Below are 25,668 nucleotides of genomic sequence, written 5' to 3'. Positions count from 1 at the left end.
GCAGTCCACAGGGAATGATATTGATCTTAAGTCGCCAGGAAGCCACACACCAGAGGAGACCTTGCACTGCTGTTGAGTCACTTTGGTGGTCATTGCTGATATTTGTGTTTCAGTTTCAGTTTCAAGGAGGTGTCAAAGCATGCGCACTGATCCATTGTCCATATACCATGTCTGGTTTCAAAAAGAAAAACAGGATCGACGAGATGCCTGACCTTGACAATAAACCCAACACCCTGGCCACACCTTCATCTTATGACATTGTTATGTGTTAGTGTGGTGCTTTTATATAGATAATATTTTTAACATGCCATGGTTTTCCACTGGATGTAGAACTTGATTAGCTTTCCATGTGGATATCCAGGATTTGGAAACATGATCCTTTTTTTTTTATACAGGTTTCACTAAAAGTTAAGGACCACCTGGGAGCTAGCACAGTATTCTTCTTGAAAGGCATGGTGAAATGATGCTGAATTTCCGGCAGACAGCGGTGTTTGCAGCCAGAGTAGTGAGCACCTCTCATAACCAGAGGCACTTTCTTACACATGCACTTCCATGTTGTACATCATCAAACCACAGCTGTCATTTATACACCGCTGATTAACTGTAAAGTCTTTGCTTAAACATAGATTTTTCAAATGCATTTTTCAACCTGTTCATGATGATGATGATGATATGGATTTTTATATACCACCTATCCTCTGTCAGAGAACAAGCTCTAAGTTCTTTACAAACACAGTGTCATTTGCACAACAGGCTGCCTACCAGGGTAGAGTCAGTTGACAGCTGCCACTGGGCGCTCATCAGTCGTTTCCTGTGTCATTCAATTAGGTTTCAGTCGTGCGCACAAACACACTCGTACAGACATGTAACGTTTTATGTATATCACTATATGACCATTTTGTTTATTTATCCTGCCTTGTAGGAAGCCAGACTTTGTTTTCAGGGATGTGCATGCTGGGTATGTTCTTGTTTCCATAACCCACCGAATACCGACATGGATTACAGGATCTTCAACGTGGTTATTTGATCTTCTGCATACGTATACACACAAAGTGGATTCAGGCACTAGCAGGTCTACACATATGTTGACCTGGGAGATCGGAAAAATCTTCACCCTTTACCCACCTGGCATGGCTACAGAGATTCGAACCCGGGACCCTCAGATTGAGAGTCCAACACTTTTACCACTCACTTATTGCACCCGCCATGATGCACATGCACTTGAAACACTTGAATGCACTTGTGTGTTCAGTGAGAGGTCAGTGGTAGAACATAGGCAGTCATCTCTCAGTTACTGTCTTCAGTGAGAGGTCAGTGGTAGAACATAGACAGTCATCTCTCAGTTACTGTGTTCAGTGAGAGGCCAATGGTAGAACATAGGCAGCCATCTCTCAGTTACTGTGTTCAGTGAGAGGCCAGTGGTAGAACATAGACAGTCATCTCTCAGTTACTGTGTTCAGTGAGAGGCCAGTGGTAGAACATAGACAGTCATCTCTCAGTTACTGTGTTCAGTGAGAGGCCAGTGGTAGAACATAGACAGTCATCTCTCAGTTACTGTGTTCAGTGAGAGGTCAGTGGTAGAACATAGACAGTCATCTCTCAGTTACTGTCTTCAGTGAGAGGCCAGTGGTAGAATATATTTGTATTTGTATATTTGTATTTCTCTTTTTATCACAACAGATTTCTCTTTGTGAAATTCGGGCTGCTTTCCCCAGGGAGAGCACGTCGCTACACTACAGCGCCACCCATTTAAAAATTTTTTTCCTGCATGCAGTTTTATTTGTTTTTCCTATCAAAGTGGATTTTTCTACAGAATTTTGCCAGGAACAACCCTTTTGTTGCCATGGGTTCTTTTACGTGCGCAAAGTGCATGCTGCACACGGGACCTCGGTTTATCATCTCATCCGAATGACTAGCGTCCAGACCACCACTTAAGGTCTAGTGGAGGGGGAGAAAATATCAGCGGCTGAGCCATGATTGGAACCAGTGTGCTCAGATTCTCTCGCTTCCTAGGCGGACGTGCAGTCATCTCTCAATTTCTTAACATTTTATGAAAACATGCCTGTTTTAATGACATGGTCCAAAACATTTTGTGGAGCCTATACTTTTCACTGTGCAGGGGGCTATCCAGATAATCCTGGAACCTATCCCGCCAAGCCAGGAGGACTGTCTTGGTCTGACTGTCTTTTTGCGCCGGACGTAGCCACCTTCCCAGAAGTCCTCTGCTTTGCTTTCCGCACTGACAACTCTGGGCCGCCTGAAAGTATCAGTGTGAGTGAGCTGAGTATGCTTTGTTGTTGTTGTAGTTGTTGTTCTGCTATGGATTATCATGTATTGTGGAATTACATATATATATATATATATATATATATATGATATATATACATAGGTAGGTAGATAGATATTTATGTGGAGTGTTGGCCTAATGGTAACACGTCCACCAAGGAAGACAGAATCTGAGCACACTAGTTCGAATCCCACAGTCACCACTATTTTCTCCCCATCCACTTAACCTTAAGTGGTGGTCTGGATGCTGGTCATTCAGATGAGACGATAAAGTGAGGTCCCGTGTACAGCATGCACTAAGCGTTCGTAAAACAACCCATGGCAACCAAAGGGGTGTCCCTGGCAAAATTCAGTAGAAAAATCCACTTGGACAGGAAAACAAATAAAATACAGGCAGTAAACATACAAAAGAAAAAAAAGGTGGTGCTGTCAGTGTAGCGACGCTCACTCCCTGAGGAGAGCAGCCTGAATTTCATAGAGAAATCTGTTGTAACAAAAGAGTAATATAATATAATACAATACAATACTATATATATGTGTGTGTGTGTGTGTGTGTGTGTGTGTCCAAAATCATAGAATGTGGATAGACGTTAAACTGAAGAACACACACACGAACACACACACATACACACAGATAGATAGATAGATAGATTTATAGATGTATGTATGTATTTATATATCTCTTATCAAAAAAAAAGAATAAAGATTATTTTGAATCTGATGCCACTGGTGGGTTCAGGGTGGACATTTTTTCACTCTGCCTGGTCAACAGCTTACTGACCTACTAGCGCATGTGCACATGCAGAATAGCAAATGTGCACATGCAGAACATCAAATGTGCACATGCAGGACATCAAATGTGCACATGCAGGATCCCTTGATCCATGTCAGAGTTGGGTGGGTAAAGGAAACACAAACATACTCAGGATGCACACCCCAGAAAACGGAGTACAGCCAGCTAAATGGTGGGGTAAAAATGGCCATTCACATGAAAGCCCACCCACTGGTATGAGCAGACATAGTTGCAGCCCTAAAAAATATACCAGCCAATTAATAACTGAAATGAATTAATAACTGAAATGAATATACCAACCAATTAATAACTGAAATGAATTAATAACTAAAATGAATATACACGCCAATTGATAACTGAAATGAATATACCAGCCAATTAATAACTGAAATGAATATACATCTGAAATGATTATACCAACCAATTAATAACTGAAATTAATATACCATTCAATTAATAATTGAAGTAAATACATTCCAGTCAAGATATATTTTTCTTCTTGCAAAAATGTACATCTGCAAATTCAAAACAAATAAAACCATACCACTAGTTTCAAATTTTATACAAGAAGTGCAGTACAGAATAACAATGGATAAGTAAACTGCTAAGATTAATTTAGAAGACCTGGTATTAAAAAAAAAAGGTGGGGGGGGGGGGATTATTACAGAAGTATGCTGATTATGGAAAATAATACTGATAACTGACTTCTTTGTAGGAACACTTTATCCTGTTCCAGTGAGTTACATATACAGATGCAAAAAACACTGTCAACCAAAATGATGTGTTATATTTTGTTTAAATGATTTATGTATACATGTGAAAACATGACATTCAACAAACTGAATGGTCAACATACACAAGTATAACTTTGTTTGTGTAGTGAAGGGTGTGGGGAATATTCTTGTAATTTATTTTGTAAATTTGCTGGTCTGATTTTTTTTTTATCAGTGTGTGTGTGTGTGTGCGTGTGTGTGTGTGTGTGTGTTTGTGTGTGTTCCTATTTCTTTGTATTATAAAAATGAATAAATATGTTTGATGAAAAAGAATTTTTTATTTGTCTTATTGCTTATTCATTTATTCATCTATTTATTTATTCATTTATTCATCGATTTATTTATTTGTCTTTGTATTTATTTATCTATTTATTTTCCTAATTTTTGTTTTAGGATTTATGTATGTATGTATGTATGTAGGTATACTAGCCAATCAATAACTGAAACAAATAAACCACCCAGTCAGTACCTGAACTAGATACACCAGCCAATCAGTACCTCAACTAGATACACCAGCCAGTCAGTCCCTACCCGAACTAAATATACCAGCCAATCAGCACACTCCCTTGCAGGAAGTGCTGAACAACTTTGAAGTGGCCAGAGGTCAGTTCCCCAAGGCCGTGGTGGTGGGCAGCACTCTGGACCGTTATGTGGCGGCCCTCAAAGCGTCTCGCGTCTCGCTGCCCGTAGTGACCCAGGAGGTCGGTGACACCTGGATCATGGGCGTGCAGTCCGACCCCAAGAAGGTGGCACTGTACAGGGGTTACTCCGGCGTCCTGGCGGAGTGTTTTCAGTCTGGTTGGTGTGGGGAGAAATGGCGTTCTTCTTCTTGTTCTTCTTCTTGTTCTTGGTCTTCTTGTTCATCTACTTCTTCTTCTTCTTCTTCTTCTCCTCCTTCTTTGTTATCTTCTTCGTTATCTTCTTCTTTGTTATCTTCTTCTTCATCATCTAGTTCTTTCTTATCTTCTTCGTTATCTTCTTCTTCTTCTTTTTCTTCTTCTCCTGCTTACTCTTCTTCTTTCTTCCTTCTTTTTCTTCTTCATTGTCATTCTTCTTCTTCTTCTTCTCCCTTCTTCTTGTGCTTCTTCTTCATCATCATCTTGTTATTGTTTTTGTTGTTTTTCTTATTTTTCTCCTTCTTCACTGTCATTCTTGTTGTTTTTGTTGTTTTTCTTCTCCTTATTTTTTCTCCATCTTCTGCTCCTGTTCCTTCTTCTTCTTCCTCTTCTTTCACTTGAATCACCATAATCATTGTGCAGATTTATTTTTTACTTCTGCTCTGAGGGATGCTGTATATTCCCATAGTGGTGGTGTATGAAAAAAAATAAAAAATTTAACCCAACCTAGTTCATTTCCCCAAACCTAGACTTGTTGCTTCTCTCATTCTCTCTCACCTACTGTAACTCCCTATTGTCAGGTTTGCCTGCTTCATCCATTCAGTCCCTTCAGCACATACAAAACTCTGCTGCCCAGCTCATCCTCAGAAAGAAAATATCTGAGCACATCACTTCTATTTTGCAACATCTCCATTAGCTCCCTGTCTCACACAGAATAAAGTATAAGATCAGCACTCTATGTTATAAATGTATTCACAGATCTGCCCCTTCCTATCTTTGTGGCTGCCTTCACCTCTACACTCCATCTCGCTCTCTACGATCGGCTTCGGATCCACTATGTTTACGCATACCCAGATTCAAACACTCCACTGTTGGCCGCCGTTCTTTCTCTGTCTCTGGACCTTGTATTTGGAATGAACTTCCTCTTTCACTTCGTTAGGTCTCCGCAGCTCAGCTCTTTCAGGTCAGGCCTTAAAACCCACCTCTTCACAAGATAGCCTCCCTTCCCTGCCCCTTCCTTGTCTTCAGTTTCTTCAGTTTTAGAGTTATGCATATGTGTGAATGACTGGTGTGAAAGCGCTTGAATTTGTCTCTGCACAAGATTCAGCACTATATGAATACTATTATTATTATTATTAAAGCTGTCGCAGCAGTAGCGGCATGCAGAGCTGCCAGCAAGCCACGAATGGTTGCCTGGTGTTCCAAATTTTGGGTGGGTTTTTTTTTTTTTACTTATTTTATTTTGTTTTATTTTATTTTATTTTATTTTATTATTATTTTTTTCCTCAAGGCCTGACTAAGCGCGTTGGGTTATGCTGCTGGTCAGGCATCTGCTTGGCAGATGTGTTGTAGCGTATATGGATTTGACCGAACGCAGTGACGCCTCCTTGAGCTACTGATACTGATACTGATACTGATACTCCAACAAACGAGGAGAAAGTGAAGGCAAGTGTTGGATTCAGTCCTGTGCCATCAGAATCTGTCGCTTCCCTCACCACCACCAGGTGATGTGTGGTGTGACGTGTGCAGGTGAGTGCAGCATGGGTGACCCACAGGTGCGACAAGCCATGCACTACCTGACCAAAGTTCCAGAGCACACCTGGGGGCTGATGATGCTGAACGATCTGAAGAACTGGAGCAACGCCGCCTTCCAGAAAGCTCGGCCTGGTGAGGAAATGTAGAATTAGTGAATAAAGCTGTTGACTGGATTATTTAGTTAAAAAAAAATTGAGTACTTAATAATTAAACAATGATAGAATAAGTGTGTGCGATAATTGTACAAATAATAGTTCCAGTCCGCTTGATTTGATTAATTTATTGATTATTGAACTGATGATTGAATAAGTATAAATTGTTCAAATGATATATTATGTAATTGGCTTGATTTCATTATTTGAAAAAATGTTGTTTTTTAAGAGTGATAAATGAAATCAGACAATCAGTGATTTTGATTATGATTTTTTGTGTCTTTTTTATTGTTGCTTAATTTAAAACCCCTTCAGTGCCAGGGGGAAAGCAGTAGAAAGTGGTGTTTCAGGTAATAAGACATCATCCAAAACGATAAGCCTAAAATTGAGAAAATAGTCTGGAGATATACCACTCCAGATAAACTGTGTGAATTTTCAGCCTTCCAGAGCTATTTCCCTTTTTTCTGATGACATCATCAATGACGTCACTATGCAAGTATGTCATACGTTTATGGCAGTCAAGGTGGTTTTAATTATTGTTGCTTAATTGTTGTTGTTTTGTTTGTTTTTTAATTGTTTTTGCCATTGTTTTGTCTTTTTATTATCATTTGTCATTTTTGATTATGTGGTTTCAGTCCTGTGAAATACTAACAAGATGATTATTTATCTTTTGGTGTCGTTTTTTTTTTTTTAGTACTTAATGTTTTTGTTGTTTGTTTGTTTTGTTTTGTTTAGTAGCTGGTTAGTTTGCTGGGTACTTAATGTTTTTGTTGTTTGTTTGTTTTGTTTCGTAGCTGGTTAGTTTGCTGCCCATGGTGCCCTGCGGCATGTTGGGCAGCAACAAAAAACTGCCACTCTTGTCTGTTTGGGGGCCAGTCCCTGAATGGTATCTCATGGTGTGCTTCAGGGTCTTCAGTTCTTGACTGTTCTGCACCTGGTGTTCTTGGCCTTCCCCTCTTGTGCCTGCCTTCAGGTGTCGATTCTCAGTTTGCACTTTATTTTGGCGTTCTGTTTTTACTTATTACGTGTTCCCTGGAACCGTATTCAAAGAATAGTTTTCATTCATGTCTACTTGTGGAGGAAGGTGGCAGAATGGTTAAGACACTTAGCTGCCAATACAGAGAGTCTGCAAGGGTGTGGGTTCTAATCCCACCCTTTCCCTTTCTCCAGACTGGAAAATCAAACTGAGCGTCTAGTCTTTCGAATGAGACGATAAACTGGGGTCCCGTGTGCAGCACTCACTTGGTGCACTGAAAAAGAACCCATGGCAATGAGAGTGTTGTCCTCTGGCAAAATTATACAAAACGAAATCCATTCTGATAGGTACACAAAGCATGCACTCAAGGCCTGATAAGCGTGTTGGGTTATTCTGCTGTCAAGCATCTGTCTGATGGTGTAGCATATATGGAATTGTCTGAACGCAGTGACACCTCCTTGAGAAACTGAAACTGAAACTATCTACTTTTCTCCTCCTCAGTCTTATCCTTTTTTGAATTCATTTATGTTTGGAACAATGTGATTTTCGGGGGTTCTATGAATCATATGGTTAACTCTCTCCGGACGAAGGAATGCTCACGCATTCCTACACAAAATGTATTCGAATTCGGACGAAGGAATGGAATAGCATTCTCCGAAAGTAAAATTCCATCATGCGCTGTACACGTGATTTTGTGATTAGCCAAGCAGAGTGCCCTATTCTGGGTCACTCCACAATCGAACAGTATGATTGGTCAGCCTGGGATGTTTGGCCTGTCTCGCACACATGCTGACAAAGTCACTGACCGGTCGTCTGCTCGCGTGCCAGCCTGTTAGCAAAGCAGGCTCCTCTCAGAATGTTGTGAAGAGAACAAGGCAGTGACGGCAACGTTTTAGGGTTGCTGAAGTACTTGAAATGCTACAAACTGAAGGGTCGGACATTGAAGAGGTGGATGATGATGAAGAAGAAAGCGAATTTAATGCAGAAAGCGAGCATGGGTATGGTGATTCGGGATGAAAAATTGGCAGTATTTTCTACATATGGCAAAACTGTAAAAATAAGATGAGACATTTGATTTTTTTTATATGTAATAGCTCAACACATAATAAACCAGTTCTGAAAGTTTCATTTTCTTACACAGTATTTTGTATTTTTGGTAATTTTTTTTCCAAACCATTACAAATGGGCCGTCTGTGGGGAAAAGCAAGGGAGAAAACTTGTCGTCCCGAGTGAGTTAATAGATAAATGAGTGAATATCTTTGTCGACATTTGTTCTGCTGCAGGCAAACCGTACCGAGACTGTGAGGCCAGTTGGGTGGAGCAGCGACAGTTTGCCGACTTGGCACTGAGGAGTCTGGGTTCGCATCCTGTGGTGAAGAGACTGGTTGACGCCGCCTCGCAGCTGAAGCCAAAGCTTCCTGATCTGTCCAGTCAGTTGTGTGTGTGTAGGGGGTGGGGGGGAGGGTGTTAGGGGGCAGGGGGGATGGGTAGTATAGGAGGGTATGTATGGGTGTGTTTGTGAGTGTGGATGGATGGATATGTGGGTTTTACCTAAGGATATGTGTGTGTTTGTGTGTGTGTGTGTGTGTGTGTGTGTCTTTGTGTGTGTGTGTGTCTGTGTGTGTTTGTATGTGGATGTATGTGTGTGTGTTTGGATGTGTGTTAGTGTAGATGGGTGGGTTGTTGTTGTTTGTATGAATGGGGGAAGGAGGGTGAGTGTGTATGTGTGTGTGTTGGGTTTCTTTGTTTTTTGTTGTTGTTTTGTGTGTGTGTGTGTGTGTGTGTGTGTTGGTGTGGATGTGTGGGTGTGTTGTGTGCATGAGTGTTTTGTGTTTGTGTGAAAAATGAAACTTAAAAAATAACAAAGCCACAGAAACTGCAGACTCGACAGAGGGAGGGGAGGGGAGTAGTTAATTTGGAAAGAGGTAAATTTTAAGACCTCTTCTTCTTCTTCTGCGTTCGTGGGCTGCAACTCCCATGTTCACTCGTATATACACAAGTGGGCTTTTATGTGTATGACCGTTTTTACCCCGCCATGTAGGCAGCCATACTCTGTTTCGGGGGTGTGCATGCTAAGTCTGTACTTGTTTCCACAACCCACCGAATGCTGACATGGATTACAGAATCTTTAACGTGCGTGTTTGATCTTTTGCCTGCATATACACACGAATGGGGTTCAGGCACAAGCAGGTCTGCACATATGTTGGGAGATTGGAAAAATCTCCACCCTTTACCCTCCAGGTGCCGTCACCGAGATTCGAACCCGGGACCCTCACATTGAAAGTCCAATGCTTTAACCATTCGCCTGTCAGATTTTAAGACCAAATTTGAAAGAGCTGAGTAGAGAGATCTGATGAAGAGACAGAGGGGGTTCATTCCTAGGGTAGGGTCCATAAGGTCAAGAGACGTGAGAGCAGAGATCTGATGAAGAGATAGAAGGGGTTCATTCCTAGGGTAGGGTCCATAAGGTCAAGAGACGTGAGAGCAGAGATCTGATGAAGAGACAGAGGGGGTTCATTCCTAGGGTAGGGTCCATAAGGTCAAGAGACGTGAGAGCAGAGATCTGATGAAGAGACAGAGGGGGTTCATTCCTAGGGTAGGGTCCATAAGGTCAAGAGACGTGAGAGCAGAGATCTGATGAAGAGACAGAGGGGGTTCATTCCTAGGGTAGGGTCCATAAGGTCAAGAGACGTGAGAGCAGAGATCTGATGAAGAGACAGAGGGGGTTCATTCCTAGGGTAGGGTCCATAAGGTCAAGAGACGTGAGAGCAGAGATCTGATGAAGAGACAGAGGGGGTTCATTCCTAGGGTAGGGTCCATAAGGTCAAGAGACGTGAGAGCAGAGATCTGATGAAGAGATAGAAGGGGTTCATTCCTAGGGTAGGGTCCATAAGGTCAAGAGACGTGAGAGCAGAGATCTGATGAAGAGACAGAAGGAGATCATTCCAAGGGTAAGGTCTAGAGACAGAGAGAAAGCAATGGCTGATTGTGGAGAGTTGAACGAGGGCATGTGGAAACAAGTTAAAAGTCTGATGTACATTATTGTATCATATTTTATTGTCACAGCAGATTTCTCTTCATAAAATTCACTGCTGTCCTTATGGTGAGCAGCAGGTTGCTACAGTGCAGCATGACCCTTTTTTCTTGCCTGCAAGTATATTTATTTTACGATCAAGTGGACTTTTCTACAGACTTTTGTCAGGGACAACCTTTTAGTTACCACAGGTTCTTTTACGTGCGCAAAGTGCTTGTTACACACAGGACCTCAGTTTATCGTCTCATCCAAATGACAAGCGTCCAGACCACCACTCAAGTTGAGCAAAGAAGGAGAAAGTATTGGTGAGTGTGGGACTGGACCCCACCACTCCGACTGTCTTGCTTCCTGGGCAGATTCATTACCACTTGGCCACCACTCCATTACACATCAGTCCTCACAAGTTTTTTTGTTGTTGTCTTTTTCGTTTTTCTGGAAAATTGTTTGTAATAAACATCCCAACGCTACACAAAGTAAGCAATGATAGAACTTAATTAATTAGTTGCTTGATTAGTTATTTAATTAATTAGCATGAAAAGGCTCTTGCCCATTGCATTTAGTCTCTGTTCCATCATCATTTTCAACTTTTTTTTTTCTCCCTTGCATTGAAGATTATATTTCTTATATTGAAATATCATCATTGTCACCAGAATTTTTGCATGTTTATACAAGTCACTACAGACGAAATTCCCTGTTTGCATATTAATAAACACTTACAGAGTACTGCAGTGACAATTCACTTGCAAGGATATTTCTGTTTCTTAACATATACAGAAGGAAAACAAACCAACCAACCAACCAACAAAAAGCAAATAAGTGAATAGAAAAAATAAGACACACAGCCATACAAACAATGAATGCTCTTCAAAGACCGTGGACCTGTTCAAAAGGATCTATACTAATAAATATGTCAGTAATGTCAGGTGGAGTGATGGCCTGGAGGTAACGGGTTCGCCTAGGAAGCGAGAAAATCTGAGGGCGTTGGTTTGAATCACGGCTCAGTCGCTGATATTTTCTCCCCCTCCACTAGACCTTGAGTGGTGGTCTGGATGCTAGTCATTTGGATGAGACGATAAACCGAGGTCAGGTGTGCAGCATGCACTTAGCACACATAAAAGAACCCACGGCAACAGAAGGATTGTCCCTGGCAAAATTCTGTAGAAAAATCCACTTCGATAGGAAAAACAAATAAAACTGCACGCAGGAAAAAATGCACAAAAAATGGGTGGCGCTGTAGTATAGAGACACGCTCTCCCTGGGGAGAGCACCCTGAATTTCACACAGAGAAATCTGTTGTGATAAAAAAAAGAAATACAAATACAAATACAAATAATCAAATTGATAGATAATCAATGATCAAGGGTCACAAGTTATAAGCATGACAGTCCAAAATTTTTGCTTTAAGCATAACAGCCTTAAACTTTTTTCTTTTCTTTTTTCCGTTGCAGAATATGCTCAGATCAGCTCCTTTTCATCAGAACAGAAGTGCTCAAATGGCATCATTCTGCAGTTTTCTGCTGACGGCTCTTTGGTCAAACTCTACGATCCCTTCAACAAAGTGAGTATGTCTTCTTCATCTTCTGCTGCGTTCACTGCCTGCAGCACAGTCACTCCATCTACATGTGGGCTCTGAGTGATTTTAACCCCTGCCATTCTGGCAGCTGTTCTCCGTTTTCAGGGAGGCGTATGCTTGGTACATGTTTTGTTTATGACCTACCAAATGCTGACATGGACTATGGGATCTTTATTTGTATTTGTATTTCTTTTTATCACAACAGAATTCTGTGTGTGAAATTCGGGGTGCTCTCCCCGGCGAGAGCGTGTTGCTACACTACAGCACCAAATTTAAACTTTATTTGTTTTTCCTATCGAGGTGGATTTTTCTGCAGAATTTTGTCAGGAACAACCCTTTTGTTGCAGTGGGTTCTTTTACGTCCGCTAAGTGCATGCTGCACACGGGACCTCGGTTTATCATCTCATCCGAATGACTAGTGTCCAGACCACCACTCAAGGTCTAGTGGAGGGGGAGAAAAAATGGGCAGCTGAGCTGTTATTCGAACCAGCGTGCTCAGATTCTCTTGCTTCCTAGGCGAACGCGTTACCTTTAGTCCATCACATCACTTAACGTGCATATTTCCTCTGCATTATGTAGACGCAAAGGGGATTAACTGAGGCACTTGCAGGTCTGTACATATGTTGACCTCAGAGATCAGAAAAATGAATTTCCACTCAAATGCCACCAGTACCAGAATCGAACCCAGGCCATCACTCAACTGTTGCACTCGTCAAACTACATTGAAATTGTAATGAATAGATATGTTAATGTGCGTTGACAAAACTAAGATTTGGTGTCTCAGACATTGCAAATCACAGCTCTAGATTTAATGATGGAAGAGTCGATAAAATGCTATGTCGGTGATGCCATGACAGTGAGGAAGAAGAAATTCATTTTGTGCTTGGCTGTCCTGTTCTTCATGACTTGAGGATGAAATATATTCAGCATAAATATTTTCGTAATCCATGTCGTTTCAGATTTAATATGTGTATGTCCTCTAGAAATGAAACTGTATTAAATAATCTAGCGTTCTACATTTACAAAGCTCTTCAATGATTACGTATGGTTGCAACTTAGACTACCGTAGACTACAAAAGAAATGTGAAGGTTTCCTGAAAACAATGATTACTATCAAAACTCGATGTTTTATCTCCGTATTTACTTGTGTGATTGAAGTAGCTTATGTTTCCCCCCTTCAGTCAGGGGCCTTGGTCTAATCTGAATAAAATTTTTGCATTCGCATTCACTCATCAAACTGATATCGTGACCAGTTTTATGTCAGGCTTTTGTCTTTTTTTTATGTATTGAGGGCTTTGCTTTATTTAGTTAACATTTAGGGGTGGGGTTGTTTGTTTTCTTCTTTTTGCCATACATTGTCTGTTTCAGAAATATTTACTTTTTGTTGGAAATTTCACCAAATGAGAAGTTTATGAAAGAGAATCATTTTTCGGTCTCTGTTAACTGCTTGTCCATCATCTGCAATGATTTGATATGGAAAAAATTTGTGTTTATTTCTCCTGTTTAATCAAGTAATGTTTTATGTTGTTTTCTGTGTGTGTGTGTGTGTGTGTGTGTGTGTGTGTTTGTTGGCTGATTGCCCAGTTGAGTTTTGCCGTACCTGATGCAATTTCTCTTCATGAGATAATAATGTTATTCTTATCTTATCTTATCTTATTTCATCTTCTTTCAGGTGAACTGGGCGTCAGAGCAAAGCCTTTTGGGACAGATTTTGTACAGCACCTACAATGAAAGTGACTATGACTACATGTCCAAGTTGTACGATTACAAAGGCCAAGGGGGTGCGGGGTTTCACAAGATCAATTCCACACGCAACGCCCACCCTCAGTCACGTACCTGGCCATTTTCTCTTCAGGGGCTGTACAGACGGAAAGGTGTGTTTTGGGGAATTGTGGGAAGTGGAAAGAAAGGAAGAGTAAAGGTGTTTAGGGGGAATAGTGGGAATTAGAAGGGAAGAAGGAAGTTGTGTTTAGGGGGAATAGTGGGAAGTAGAAGGGAAGAATGAAGTAATGTTTAGGGGGAATAGTAGGAATTAGAAGGGAAGAATGAAGTAATGTTTAGGGGGAATAGTGGGAATTAGAAGTGAAGAATGAAGTAATGTTTAGGGGGAATAGTGGGAATTAGAAGTGAAGAATGAAGTAATGTTTAGGGGGAATAGTGGGAATTAGAAGGGAAGAATGAAGTAATGTTTAGGGGGAATAGTGGGAAGTAGAAGGGAAGAATGAAGTTGTGTTTAGGGGGAATAGTGGGAATTAGAAGGGAAGAATGAAGTAATGTTTAGGGGGAATAGTGGGAATTAGAAGTGAAGAATGAAGTAATGTTTAGGGGAAGTAATGTTTAGGGGGAATAGTGGGAATTAGAAGTGAAGAATGAAGTAATGTTTAGGGGGAATAGTGGGAAGTAGAAGGGAAGAATGAAGTAATGTTTAGGGGGAATAGTGGGAATTAGAAGGGAAGAATGAAGTTGTGTTTAGGGGGAATAGTGGGAATTAGAAGGGAAGAATGAAGTAATGTTTAGTGGGAATTAGAAGTGAAGAATGAAGTAATGTTTAGGGGGAATAGTGGGAAGTAGAAGGGAAGAATGAAGTAATGTTTAGGGGGAATAGTGGGAAGTAGAAGGGAAGAATGAAGTAATGTTTAGGGGGAATAGTGGGAATTATAAGGGAAGAATGAAGTTGTGTTTAGGGGGAATAGTGGGAATTAGAAGGGAAGAATGAAGTTGTGTTTAGGGGGAATAGTGGGAATTAGAAGGGAAGAATGAAGTTGTGTTTAGGGGGAATAGTGGGAATTAGAAGGGAAGAATGAAGTAATGTTTAGGGGGAATAGTGGGAATTAGAAGTGATGAGTGAAGTAATGTTTAGGGGGAATAGTGGGAATTAGAAGTGAAGAATGAAGTAATGTTTAGGGGGAATAGTGGGAATTAGAAAGGAAGAATGAAGTAATGTTTAGGGGGAATAGTGGGAATTAGAAGGGAAGAATGAAGTAATGTTTAGGGGAAATAGTGGGAATTAGAAGGGAAGAATGAAGTAATGTTTAGGGGGAATAGTGGGAATTAGAAAGAAGGGGAGAATGAAGTAATGTTTAGGGGGAATAGTGGGAATTAGAAAGCAGGTAAGAATGAAGTAATGTTTAGGGGGAATAGTGGGAATTAGAAGGGAAGAATGAAGTAATGTTTAGTGGGAATAGTGGGAATTAGAAGTGAAGAATGAAGTAATGTTTAGTGGGAATAGTGGGAATTAGAAGGGAAGAATGAAGTAATGTTTAGTGGGAATAGTGGGAATTAGAAAGCAGGTAAGAATGAAGTAATGTTTAGGGGGAATAGTGGGAATTAGAAAGCAGGTAAGAATGAAGTAATGTTTAGGGGGAATAGTGGGAATTAGAAGTGAAGAATGAAGTAATGTTTAGGGGGAATAGTGGGAAGTAGAAGGTAAGAATGAAGTAATGTTTAGGGGGAATAGTGGGAAGTAGAAGTGAAGAATGAAGTTGTGTTTAGGGGGAATAGTGGGAATTAGAAGGGAAGAATGAAGTTGTGTTTAGGGGGAATAGTGGGAATTTGAAGGGAAGAATGAAGTTGTGTTTAGGGGGAATAGTGGGAATTAGAAGGGAAGAATGAAGTTGTGTTTAGGGGGAATAGTGGGAATTTGAAGGGAAGAATGAAGTAATGTTTAGGGGGAATAGTGGGAATTAGAAGGGAAGAATGAAGTAATGTTTAGGGGGAATAGTGGGAATTAGAAGGGAAGAATGAAGTTGTGTTTAGGGGGAATTGTGGGAATTAGAAGGGAAGAATGAAGTAATGTTTAGGGGGAATAGTGGGAATTAGAAGTGAAGAGTGAAGTAATGTTTAGGGGGAATAGTGGGAATTAGAAGTGAAGAATGAAGTAATGTTTAGGGAGAATAGTGGGAATTAGAAAGGAAGAATGAAGTCATGTTTAGGGGGTAATGTTTAGGGGGAATAGTGGGAATTAGAAAGAAGGGAAGAATGAAGTCATGTTTAGTGGGAATAGTGGGAATTAGAAGGGAAGAATGAAGTAATGTTTAGGGGGAATAGTGGGAATTAGAAGGGAAGAATGAAGTAATGTTTAGGGGGAATAGTGGGAAGTAGAAGGGAAGAATGAAGTTGTGTTTAGGGGGAATAGTGGGAATTAGAAGGGAAGAATGAAGTAATGTTTAGGGGGAATAGTGGGAATTAGAAGGGAAGAATGAAGTTGTGTTTAGGGGGGATAGTGGGAATTAGAAGTGAAGAATGAAGTAGTGTTTAGGGGGAATAGTGGGAATTAGAAGGGAAGAATGAAGTAATGTTTAGTGGGAATAGTGGGAATTAGAAAGAAGGGAAGAATGAAGTAATGTTTAGGGGGAATAGTGAGAATTAAAAGTGAAGAAAGAAGTAATGCTTAGGGGGAATAGTGGGAATTAGAAAGAAGGGAAGAATGAAGTAATGTTTAGGGGGAATAGTGGGAATTAGAAAGAAGGGAAGAATGAAGTAATGTTTAGGGGGAATAGTGGGAATTAGAAGTGAAGAATGAAGTAATGTTTAGGGGGAATAGTGAGAATTAGAAAGAAGTGAAGAATGAAGTAATGTTTAGGGGGAATAGTGGGAATTAGAAGTGAAGAAAGAAGTAATGTTTAGGGGGAATAGTGGGAATTAGAAGTGAAGAATGAAGTAATGTTTAGGGGGAATAGTGAGAATTAGAAGTGAAGAATGAAGTTGTGTTTGGGTAATTGTGGAACTTTTTGGGGGCTGGGGGGCATGATTTTTGTTGTTTTGGGGGTTTGCTGTTTTTGTTGTTGTTTTTCGCTTTCTTTGTTAATGCTCCTGAATTTCTATATAAACAGATTCCATTGCTATTTTCTTTCCACACTTCTTACAGGCAGTGACAACTGTGACTTCATCGTGAAGGCGGGGCCTGTAGATAGGACAGCTGTTACTCAGTACGGAGCTCCGCCCCTTTTCTATGTGCAGTACAAGTCGACCGATGAGATAAGGGCTGCTAAAGGAGGTATGTTCCAGCTGTGTTTTGCAGTTCTGGAGAAGTGCAAGTTTGTGGTTTGCAGCATATGAACCAAGAGTAAAGTGAGAGATGTCTGATCAGTCGTTTCTCCAATGCAATGGGAAATCATTTACAGCCTTGTCTTTTGCGAAGGACTATGACTCTCAAACTAAGAGGCAGGATTGCACTGGCTCTTCGTGCAGCAGCCTTTGGGGCTGGTTGGCCTTTGGGAACCATCCCCAACGCTGACTGTCCTAAAGCCTTCTTGGCCAAGAGAGTGGGGATGTAACTTGGGCAAGACACTGTCCACTACAATCAAATTCTCAGGAAGTTGATAGTCAGGACAGCAGTTGCTTCCTCTTCTGTTCAGATGGTCATTGTCAGATATGGCTGACCATCATGCAGTTGTATTTTGAATTAATTATTTTAAATGAATGCAAAAAAACAAACATTTTTAAGCAAAAACGTTACGTACCCAGTCAGCACCAGAGTCTGTCTTATTTCATTTCATTTCATGACCTCCTTTGCCACATGCAGGACTGGATGTGGTAGTACAGTGGTTCAACAAAGCGCCGACACGTCTAGCAGAGGCACTGTCGTTTGGCTTCACTCCGGTGACTCAGGTCAGCGGCAGATGGACACTGTCCAAGCTAGGATCCATGGTAGACCCTCTGAACGTCGTCTTGAATGGCAGTCAGTATCTGCATGGTGAGTGGTAGGTCTATCCGAGCAGTACCGTACTCTGCCTTGTAAACGCCCACCCCTCATTTTGGGTTCAAAACTGCATAGCTTAAAATACCTTGTGAAACCCCCATTTTGGATTGAAAACTGTCATCATCATCATCATCAGTCTCGTAACCCAATGTGGGGTTGTGGAGGCACCACTGAAGACTCTCTGACAGTCTTCCACCATCTGTCTCGGTCAATGGCTGCTCTCTGAGATTAAGTGAGAAAAACCTGTGCAAAGGGTAAAATACCCTATGAAATGCCCATCCCCCATTTTGGGTTAAAAACTGTGCTCAGTATAAAATATCTTGTAAACGCCCACTAACCACCAAAAAAAAAAAAAAAAATTATACAATAGTGTAACTATATATAGCGCTGTCAAGTTTCTTAAGGATTCATGCATTTGGACGAATTCATGAACGCTACACCACATCTGCTAGGCAGATACCTGACAGCAGCAGCAGGACCTAACATGCTGCGTCAGGCCTGGAGTGCATAGATATATATTTGTGTACTGATCAGAGTGGATTTCTTCTTCAGAATTTTGCCACAGGACAGCACTTATCTTTATGATGCCATGGGCTGTCTCTCAGTGCGCCAAGTGGGTACTCATCACAGTGCCTAGATATCTGCTCAGTTTGATTTTCCTGTCAGACCTGGGAGAAAGGGGGAGACCTGGATTCAAATTCAGACCCCCATGGGCATTATGTTGGCAGAAAAGCATCTGAACATTTTGGATTAAAAACTTTGCACAAGTTAAAAACCTCTGTGCAACTGCAAAGTATTGAGTATGAAGATTGTTGTCATTTTTGTCATTATCCTGTCGTGCTGATGTAAATTTGTGTATGTATGTATGTATGTGTGTGTGTATACTTGTACTTATATGTGTGTGTGTGTGTGTGTGTGTGTGTGTTTGTATGTGTGTGTGTGTGTGTGTGTGTGTGTGTGTGTGTGTGTTTGTATGTGTGTGTGTGTGTGTGTGTGTGTGTGTGTGAATATGTTCCTATAATTATGTGTATATTTGTGGGTTCATCTACCTGTGCGTTCAATGTTGCTTTTTTCTTCTTTTTCTTCCTTTTGTAAGTTATTGAGTGTGTGTGTTTGTGTTTAATGTTTATTGTAAAGCACTTTTAGCTCCCTTTAAGGGAGGAAAGTGTTCAACAAGTGTCCATGATTATTATTATTATCATTATCATTACCAGCCATTTTTTCATGATATATTTCCCTCTCTGCAGCCATTGACAAGGGAGTGAACTACACAAGCCAGAGGGGAGCAGGCCTGCAGATTCTCAGCCAGGACGTGGCCTTGGTGACCTTGGGCACAGACACTCGACCTCCGTCCGTCCTCCCGGTGCCTCTCTCCCCCATCTGTCACCCTGTCCGCTCGGCCACCTTCAACCTGTACAACAACCTGTGGAGCACCAACTACATCTACTGGTATCCCTTCCTTCAGGAAGATGCCGCATTTAAAGCCAGGTTCTCTGTCAGTTTTGTCTGATCAGCATGTTGTGACTTTAGGATGATAATAATAATAATGATAATAATAATAATAATAATAATAATAATGATGATGATGACAATGACGATGTGATTAAAACACTGGACGAAGATGGTGCTAAAAATAACATCAATGATAACAACAAAAATAAGAAGAAAAAGAAGAATAGTATGACTATATAGAGCCGTCAAACCTCTCATAACAGCTTACATAATTCGTCAGACAGATACAAAACACAGAACACATGCACACACACGCACACACACATGCGCGCGCGCACACACACACACACACACACACACGCACACACACATGCGCGCGCGCACACACACACACACACACACACACACGGAAGAAATAGATGTTGATCAACACAATATAGGTATGGAATGGAGTGCCTTAATCATGTAGAGACTGCTCAGAGAAAAAAAATCAGATTTGTTTTAAAGGATGTGAGGGACTGTGACAGACTGAAGAGGGCAGTGAATTCCAAGTCTGTGTCTGGTTGATTTGGGAACGGTAAGGAATCTGCCATCAGTGGAAGAGTGGGGAGACCTTGTACAGTTCCAGAAATTACGTGAAAAGTAGAGACAGGAGACTGTGTACTTAATTCTTTTCTCAGCAGGGAGCCAGTATTCTTATTTCAGTAGAGGTGGTCAGTGCTTGTACTTAATGCAAAGACTGTCTTAATCAACATGCAAATTTGCACAAGCTGCAGTTATCTTTCAATGTCTTAAACATGCAAATTTACACAAACTGCAGTATTTTCTTAAGATGCCATAATCAGTGTGCAGTTCGCACAAACTGCAACATTCCATAGTGTCATAATCTTAGACATTCAATGATGTCATAATCAAGATGCAGATTTGCACAAACTGCAATAATTCTGAAATGTCATAATCAAATGCAATCTGGGCAAACTTCAACATTCCTTTGGTAAAGTAAAAGCAAAAATGTGATGACATAATAGTAATACTGTAACATTGATAATGATAACCATTAATTTTGTGAGAGCACTGCTCCAGTATAGTTTAGAGCCATATTTTGCCATTCACAGGAAGAATTGAAATGAAGTAAAGGAATATTACTCGTGTGGAAGTTCCATCAAAATCAGGATTCAGTTTTATCGCAAAGTAATGATTACCTGGTTGAGGATAACCAAAATGCTTTTTTTTTTTCTTTTTTTTTTTTTTTTTGCTAAACAGAAACAAAAGATCAATCAATTACTGAAATGCAATTTTTAGCACACACACAAAAAAAAGAAGAAAAATCAATCAATCAGAATGATTAAATGGCAGAAAAGTGAGAATTCCCATGATGCTTTTCATCATACACTGTAAATGGCAGAAGGGAGTTTAGTTCATGTTGTTTTTCTTCCCAAAATCTCCCCTTAGTTTTCGCTGCATAGCCCTTATTTCATGCTAATCTGTCATGTCCAACATAGCCCTTATTTCATGCTAATCTGTCATGTCCAACATAGCCCTTATTTCATGCCAATCTGTCATGTCCAACAATGGCTTCCATGTACTTCTCATTCTCGTTCAATGTGCTATAGTGACAAGTTGTAACAAATGTGTGGCCATTGTTTCTCTTGCTTCAGCCCTTAGCCGTTTTGTATTTTGCTTTCTGTGCTTTAAATGGAGTGATGGCCCAGTTGAAAAGTTTCCGGCTAGTAAGCATGTGTCCCAGGTTCGATTCCCTGTGGACCACAATTTTCACTCCTCCCTGCACAAATGGTGGTCTGGGTGCTAGTGTTTAGGATGAGACCATAAACCAAGGATTGAGCACTGCTGTCTTCATATGCTGAGCCCTTGACACATTGACACAGTGAATAAGAATTATCTGCCCCTTCAGTCATAAAAGGCTGAAAGACCTTTGACTTCTGACCATTTAACAGCTGCCAATAAGTCTGAACAGATCTGGAGATGACAGGTGTTTTTTTTGTTGTTTTTTTGTTGTTGTTTTTTTGTGTGATCATTTCAGCTTCCTTTTTTCTTCCCTATATTTATTTTTGTGTGCAATAGTTTTGAATACAGTTGAATACTCTTCTTTTTACCCTGTTTGTTAAAACCTTTGCTGTAATTTGTTATTTACTCACTTGTCCCATTTTCTGTGAAGAAACTGATCAGCAGTGCTCTCCCCTATCTGTTCATTGTGAGTCTCTCCGACCCATTTTCTGTGAAGAAACTGATCAGCAGTGCTCTCCCCTGTCTGTACATTGTGGGTCTCTCCGACCCATTTTCTGTGAAGAAACTGATCAGCAGTGCTCTCCCCTATATGTACATTGTGGGTCTCTCCGACCCATTTTTGTGAAGAAACTGATCAGCAGTGCTCTCCCCTATCTCGTCATCGTTGTTTCCATGATCTTAAAGAGACCATGGTTTATCTCCCTCGCTCCTCCCCCTCTCTAACTCCCTCCCCCTTCCCCACCTCCCCTCCACCCCACATCACTCACTCCCCCCAAGCCCACGTCCTCTACCCACCACACACACACACACCCCCCTAACTGCCAGAGATTACAAACCAAGTGTGCTTTGTTACATTCCGCTGATTTTTGTTATACTCCTGTTCAGGTGGTGGTGGTGATTTTGGGGGGGTTCTTATTGGTGTTTTGTTGTTGTTTTTTTCTTTTTTTTCTTTTTTTCCCTTTTGCTTGGAAATACTGTGAATGCCATTTTGGGGTACCTGTATTTGAGCAGATTTTGAAAATGAGAATACATCTGTTATCTAGTGAGACTTGAGAACGCGAATGCGTCTGCTTTTTTTTTAATTTTTTTTTAAATTTTTTTTTTTTAGCAGATTTCAAGAATGATAGTGTGTCTGTTTTGGGGCAGATTTGAGAATGAGTATGCATATGTTTTTGAGCAGATTTCAGAATGAAAATGCATCTGTTTTAACCCGGAGAGCGCGATGAGCCACGATCGTGGCTTTCCCGGTAAAGTGCGATGGGCCACGATCGTGGCTCTGTTTACATAAGGTCCGACATCGTACAGCTGTGCTTGGTAGCCTTCGTAAAACTGCCTCGTTCTGGTGTTACTGCCTCCCTGCTTGTGTTTGCACAAACTTTGACCGAGTTTATAAGTCCAGATCTTCCTATTTTTTGTAAACAATGAGTGACACTGAAGTTGACAAAGCTCAGGAAATGAGTGACCTTGTCACTAGTGATGATTCATTTGCTGACAGGGATTCTGGTGAAAACGGCTTTGTTATTTTGACACTTGGGACATGCTGGCTTGCTTATTGTTCATTCAGTTTTGTGTCTCCAGCCACAAAAACTGGGGGGTGGGTGATGGGGGTGGGGAGGGGTGGTAAAGTGGGTTAGGCATGGGTCTATTGCGATTTCTTGACCAAATCAAGCTAGAAAACTGGAAATTATTTTGATTTAAAGCATTCTTGCTGCTTTTGAAAGCAACATAAGCTAAAAGAAAACATTTATTTCTGTTTTCGCCTGTGATTGCATAAAGTATTGTAGATGTGTGCGTGCGTGGCGTCGGTGGGTGTGTCTCAAACAAATAATGCAATGCTTATAATTTCATTGTTTCAGTTATATTCATATCATGATTCTGCAGCCAGAACATTTTTTGTACAGTTTAATGCCAATTTTGAGATTTTGACTCTGTAAAAGATGTGAAAATACCTATAAACATTGTGGTTGACGTTTTTGGAAAACGAGTGTGCAAAATTTGTTAATTATATCCTATGGAATATCTCCAACTACATACAAGGTACAGCCTTTTTCTTACTTTTATCTGATTCTTCATTCACTCTACTTTCCAAAAATGTATAGGTTTACCTATTTATTCTTACTGATAAGCATACAAATGCCCCAAATCAGAGCACAGGTAGCGGAGGCAAACTATCCCTTTGTTTTAAGCATGATTTCTGTAAGTGTGTTTTATTATATCCAGCACTTTGAGGGTTAAGCAGATTTGAGCATAAGTTGAGTGTGCATCTGTTTTTAGCAGATTTGATGAGCCAGATGTGACTTTCTTGTTGATCCAAGGCATATAGCCAGCTTGCTTTTTGTGATATTGAAAGGTCAAGAAATTAAAGTTTGGTAAACAGTGTTCTTTCATTACGATACAAGTTTGCCTTCTTGTCGTATTTTCTGCAAACTTTGTGAATGAGTGCTTTCCATGCAAAAACAGAAATAATGATGCACTCTGTTTTTGTTTGAATTACACTTGTACATTTCCTTTTAGAGTTGTTAGTTCTGTCAACAACTCTTTAGTGTCACTGGCTGATCATAATGATTTGTGTGGTTGGCCCATGGGATTATTCCAACAGATACATGACACAGATATGTAAGCAGTATTGACAGCCCCTTACCTGGATCATAAGGTACTCCAGCTTCTACACTTGAGTCTGGATTAGATTTATGATTGAAATAATTCAATGTTTAGATTTGTACACTTCATTATCAGATTCATTACGGTGGGTTTAGATTTCCAGACTTTGTTATCAGATTTATATAGCTAGGGTCTAGGTTTGTACACTTCATCATCAGATTTATTGAGGCAGGGTTTGGATTTCTACACTTTGTTATCAAACTTATAAAGGTAGCGTGTAGATTTGTACAGTTTATTATCAGATTTATAAAGGTAGGGTCTAGATATGTATGTGAACTTTTTTTTTTTTTGCTGCCCCATCATCTGCACCATTTCAGTGGCATTACTCCCACGCCGCTCATTTAGATCCCCCCATACACGGCCACACCTGGGTTCATCCGTCACAGTTCTGGCGTCGGCAGTCTGCAGGGAACCATCGATGTTAGGTCGCCAGGAGACCACACACCAGAGGAGACCCTGCACTGCTGCTAAGTCACTTCGATGGTGTTCAGTGGTGCCTGTTCTGATTCATCATACTCAGGACACCACCTGCTAAGCCCCCTACTGACGACAGTAATGGCTTAGTCGTGGAGCCAGACTGAGTGAGCGCCCCTCCAAGCCCCACCACATCCCTCAAACAACAGCGCCCCATGAATCTGCTGACACTGAAGATATAGACAGCACTCAACCCAAGCACAGAAGTGGTGGGGTATCGAAACTGAGGTCACCATGAGAACAGGGCATGAATGGCCACAGACTTTGAGACTGTTTTGTTTACATTGATGATGATGATGGAGGAGGAGGACGATGATGATGATGACGATGCTGCTATGGATGTCATTTTGGTTTGGGACTGCGTGACAAGGCTGTACTCTACGCTTCCTGCCATAATGATATCCCGGCATTAACCAGGCCCGAGAGATACAGACACTTGCAGTGTTGATCAGGTAATTAGAGCAACACACCAAAAGTCGCATCCTTGAAGTGGATGACACTCGACTGTGTGGTCCCAGTCTCCCCATTTAAGCCCACAGCACACTCAACTCTGGGTAGGAGCCGGCCACGGGCCAAAAAAACCACCTCCGCTGGGATTTGAACCCGCATCCTCCCAGCCGTCAGTCCTCGATGCCAACCACTTCGCCACGGGTTTGGGCTGTTCCCCACCCCCCTCCCTGTCTCTCTCTCTTTCTCTCTCTCTCTCTCTCTTCCACTCTCTCTTCCACAACAGTGCCATATCTTTTCAAACTGGTGATTGCTCAGTTTGTGTTATTTGTTGCAAGTGTTGCTTTATGCCTGATTGAAATCAGAAATAAAAATTGTTCACAAATAAAAAGCTGTTTACGCAGTGATTATGTGTATGCACATGCTGACTCATTCGCACATGCTCTTCATCCCTCCTCCTTCTCCTCCACCCCTTTACCCCCTGCACCCTCCACTTCCCCCACTACCACTTCCACCCACCTCTTTCATGCTGACCTTGGTTTCGGGAAAACCATTCAGATATGTGGTTTTGTCAACTGCACGCACACACACACACACACACACACACATACACACACACACATCTCTTGACACTCACTACCCTCCACCTCTACCACCCTTCCAAAATTTATAACCAGTTTTGCAGGACTAATATCCGCAAATCATCTTTCAGCACCAGAGTTGTTAAAGGTTGGAATGCATTGTTAAATGTAACGAAAGCAGCTAAAAATAACCAACAGTTCAAAAATCTTCTTAACAGTGATTCTAGATCAATTGTGCAGAAATATGACTTTGATGAATAACTATTTTGGAAAATTAGCATGGAAATGCAAACACTAAAACCAAACTGCTATACCAAGAAGGGGCATGGAAAGGCCGCAAGTCTTAATTTTCGCCCCAAATACTGTACCTGTACCTAACAGTTTTGATTTGTCATGTCGCCAGCCACAAAGACAGAGGTCAAGTCAGTCAGCTGAGTAGCGGGTGCAGTGGAGTGTGGCCGCTATGGATTGTTTGAAAAGCTGCAGTGTTGCAAGACAAGACAAGTTCTACCCTGAAGGGGGAAAAAAAAAGACTATTCACAAAGTGGGAGAGACTAGAAACACACACACACACACACACATATGCATAATACATACATACATACATAGGTATGTACACTTACAAATAAACCTTTCTTCCACCTCAC

The 25,668-nt window shown here is 41.0% G+C and overlaps 1 protein-coding gene across 1 annotated transcript in view; it reads left to right on the top strand.

The window, feature by feature from the left end:
• Positions 1 to 24,829, top strand: part of LOC143276017 (uncharacterized) — a 30,636-nt gene extending 5,807 nt beyond the window's left edge. Inside the window, exons 6-14 of the mRNA XM_076580399.1 lie at positions 2,120 to 2,271; positions 4,425 to 4,650; positions 6,219 to 6,356; positions 8,636 to 8,782; positions 11,835 to 11,944; positions 13,632 to 13,833; positions 16,827 to 16,955; positions 17,484 to 17,654; positions 18,908 to 24,829. Of these exons, the coding sequence (XP_076436514.1) occupies positions 2,120 to 2,271; positions 4,425 to 4,650; positions 6,219 to 6,356; positions 8,636 to 8,782; positions 11,835 to 11,944; positions 13,632 to 13,833; positions 16,827 to 16,955; positions 17,484 to 17,654; positions 18,908 to 19,170 (1,538 nt within the window). The 3' untranslated portion in view covers positions 19,171 to 24,829. The remainder of the gene's footprint in view (positions 1 to 2,119; positions 2,272 to 4,424; positions 4,651 to 6,218; positions 6,357 to 8,635; positions 8,783 to 11,834; positions 11,945 to 13,631; positions 13,834 to 16,826; positions 16,956 to 17,483; positions 17,655 to 18,907) is intronic.
• The last annotated feature ends 839 nt before the right edge of the window (positions 24,830 to 25,668 follow it).

This window comes from Babylonia areolata, chromosome 31, assembly GCF_041734735.1.
Source record: "Babylonia areolata isolate BAREFJ2019XMU chromosome 31, ASM4173473v1, whole genome shotgun sequence".
Classification (NCBI taxonomy): Eukaryota; Metazoa; Mollusca; class Gastropoda; order Neogastropoda; family Buccinidae; genus Babylonia; species Babylonia areolata.
This window is presented reverse-complemented; position numbering and strand designations above follow the sequence as displayed.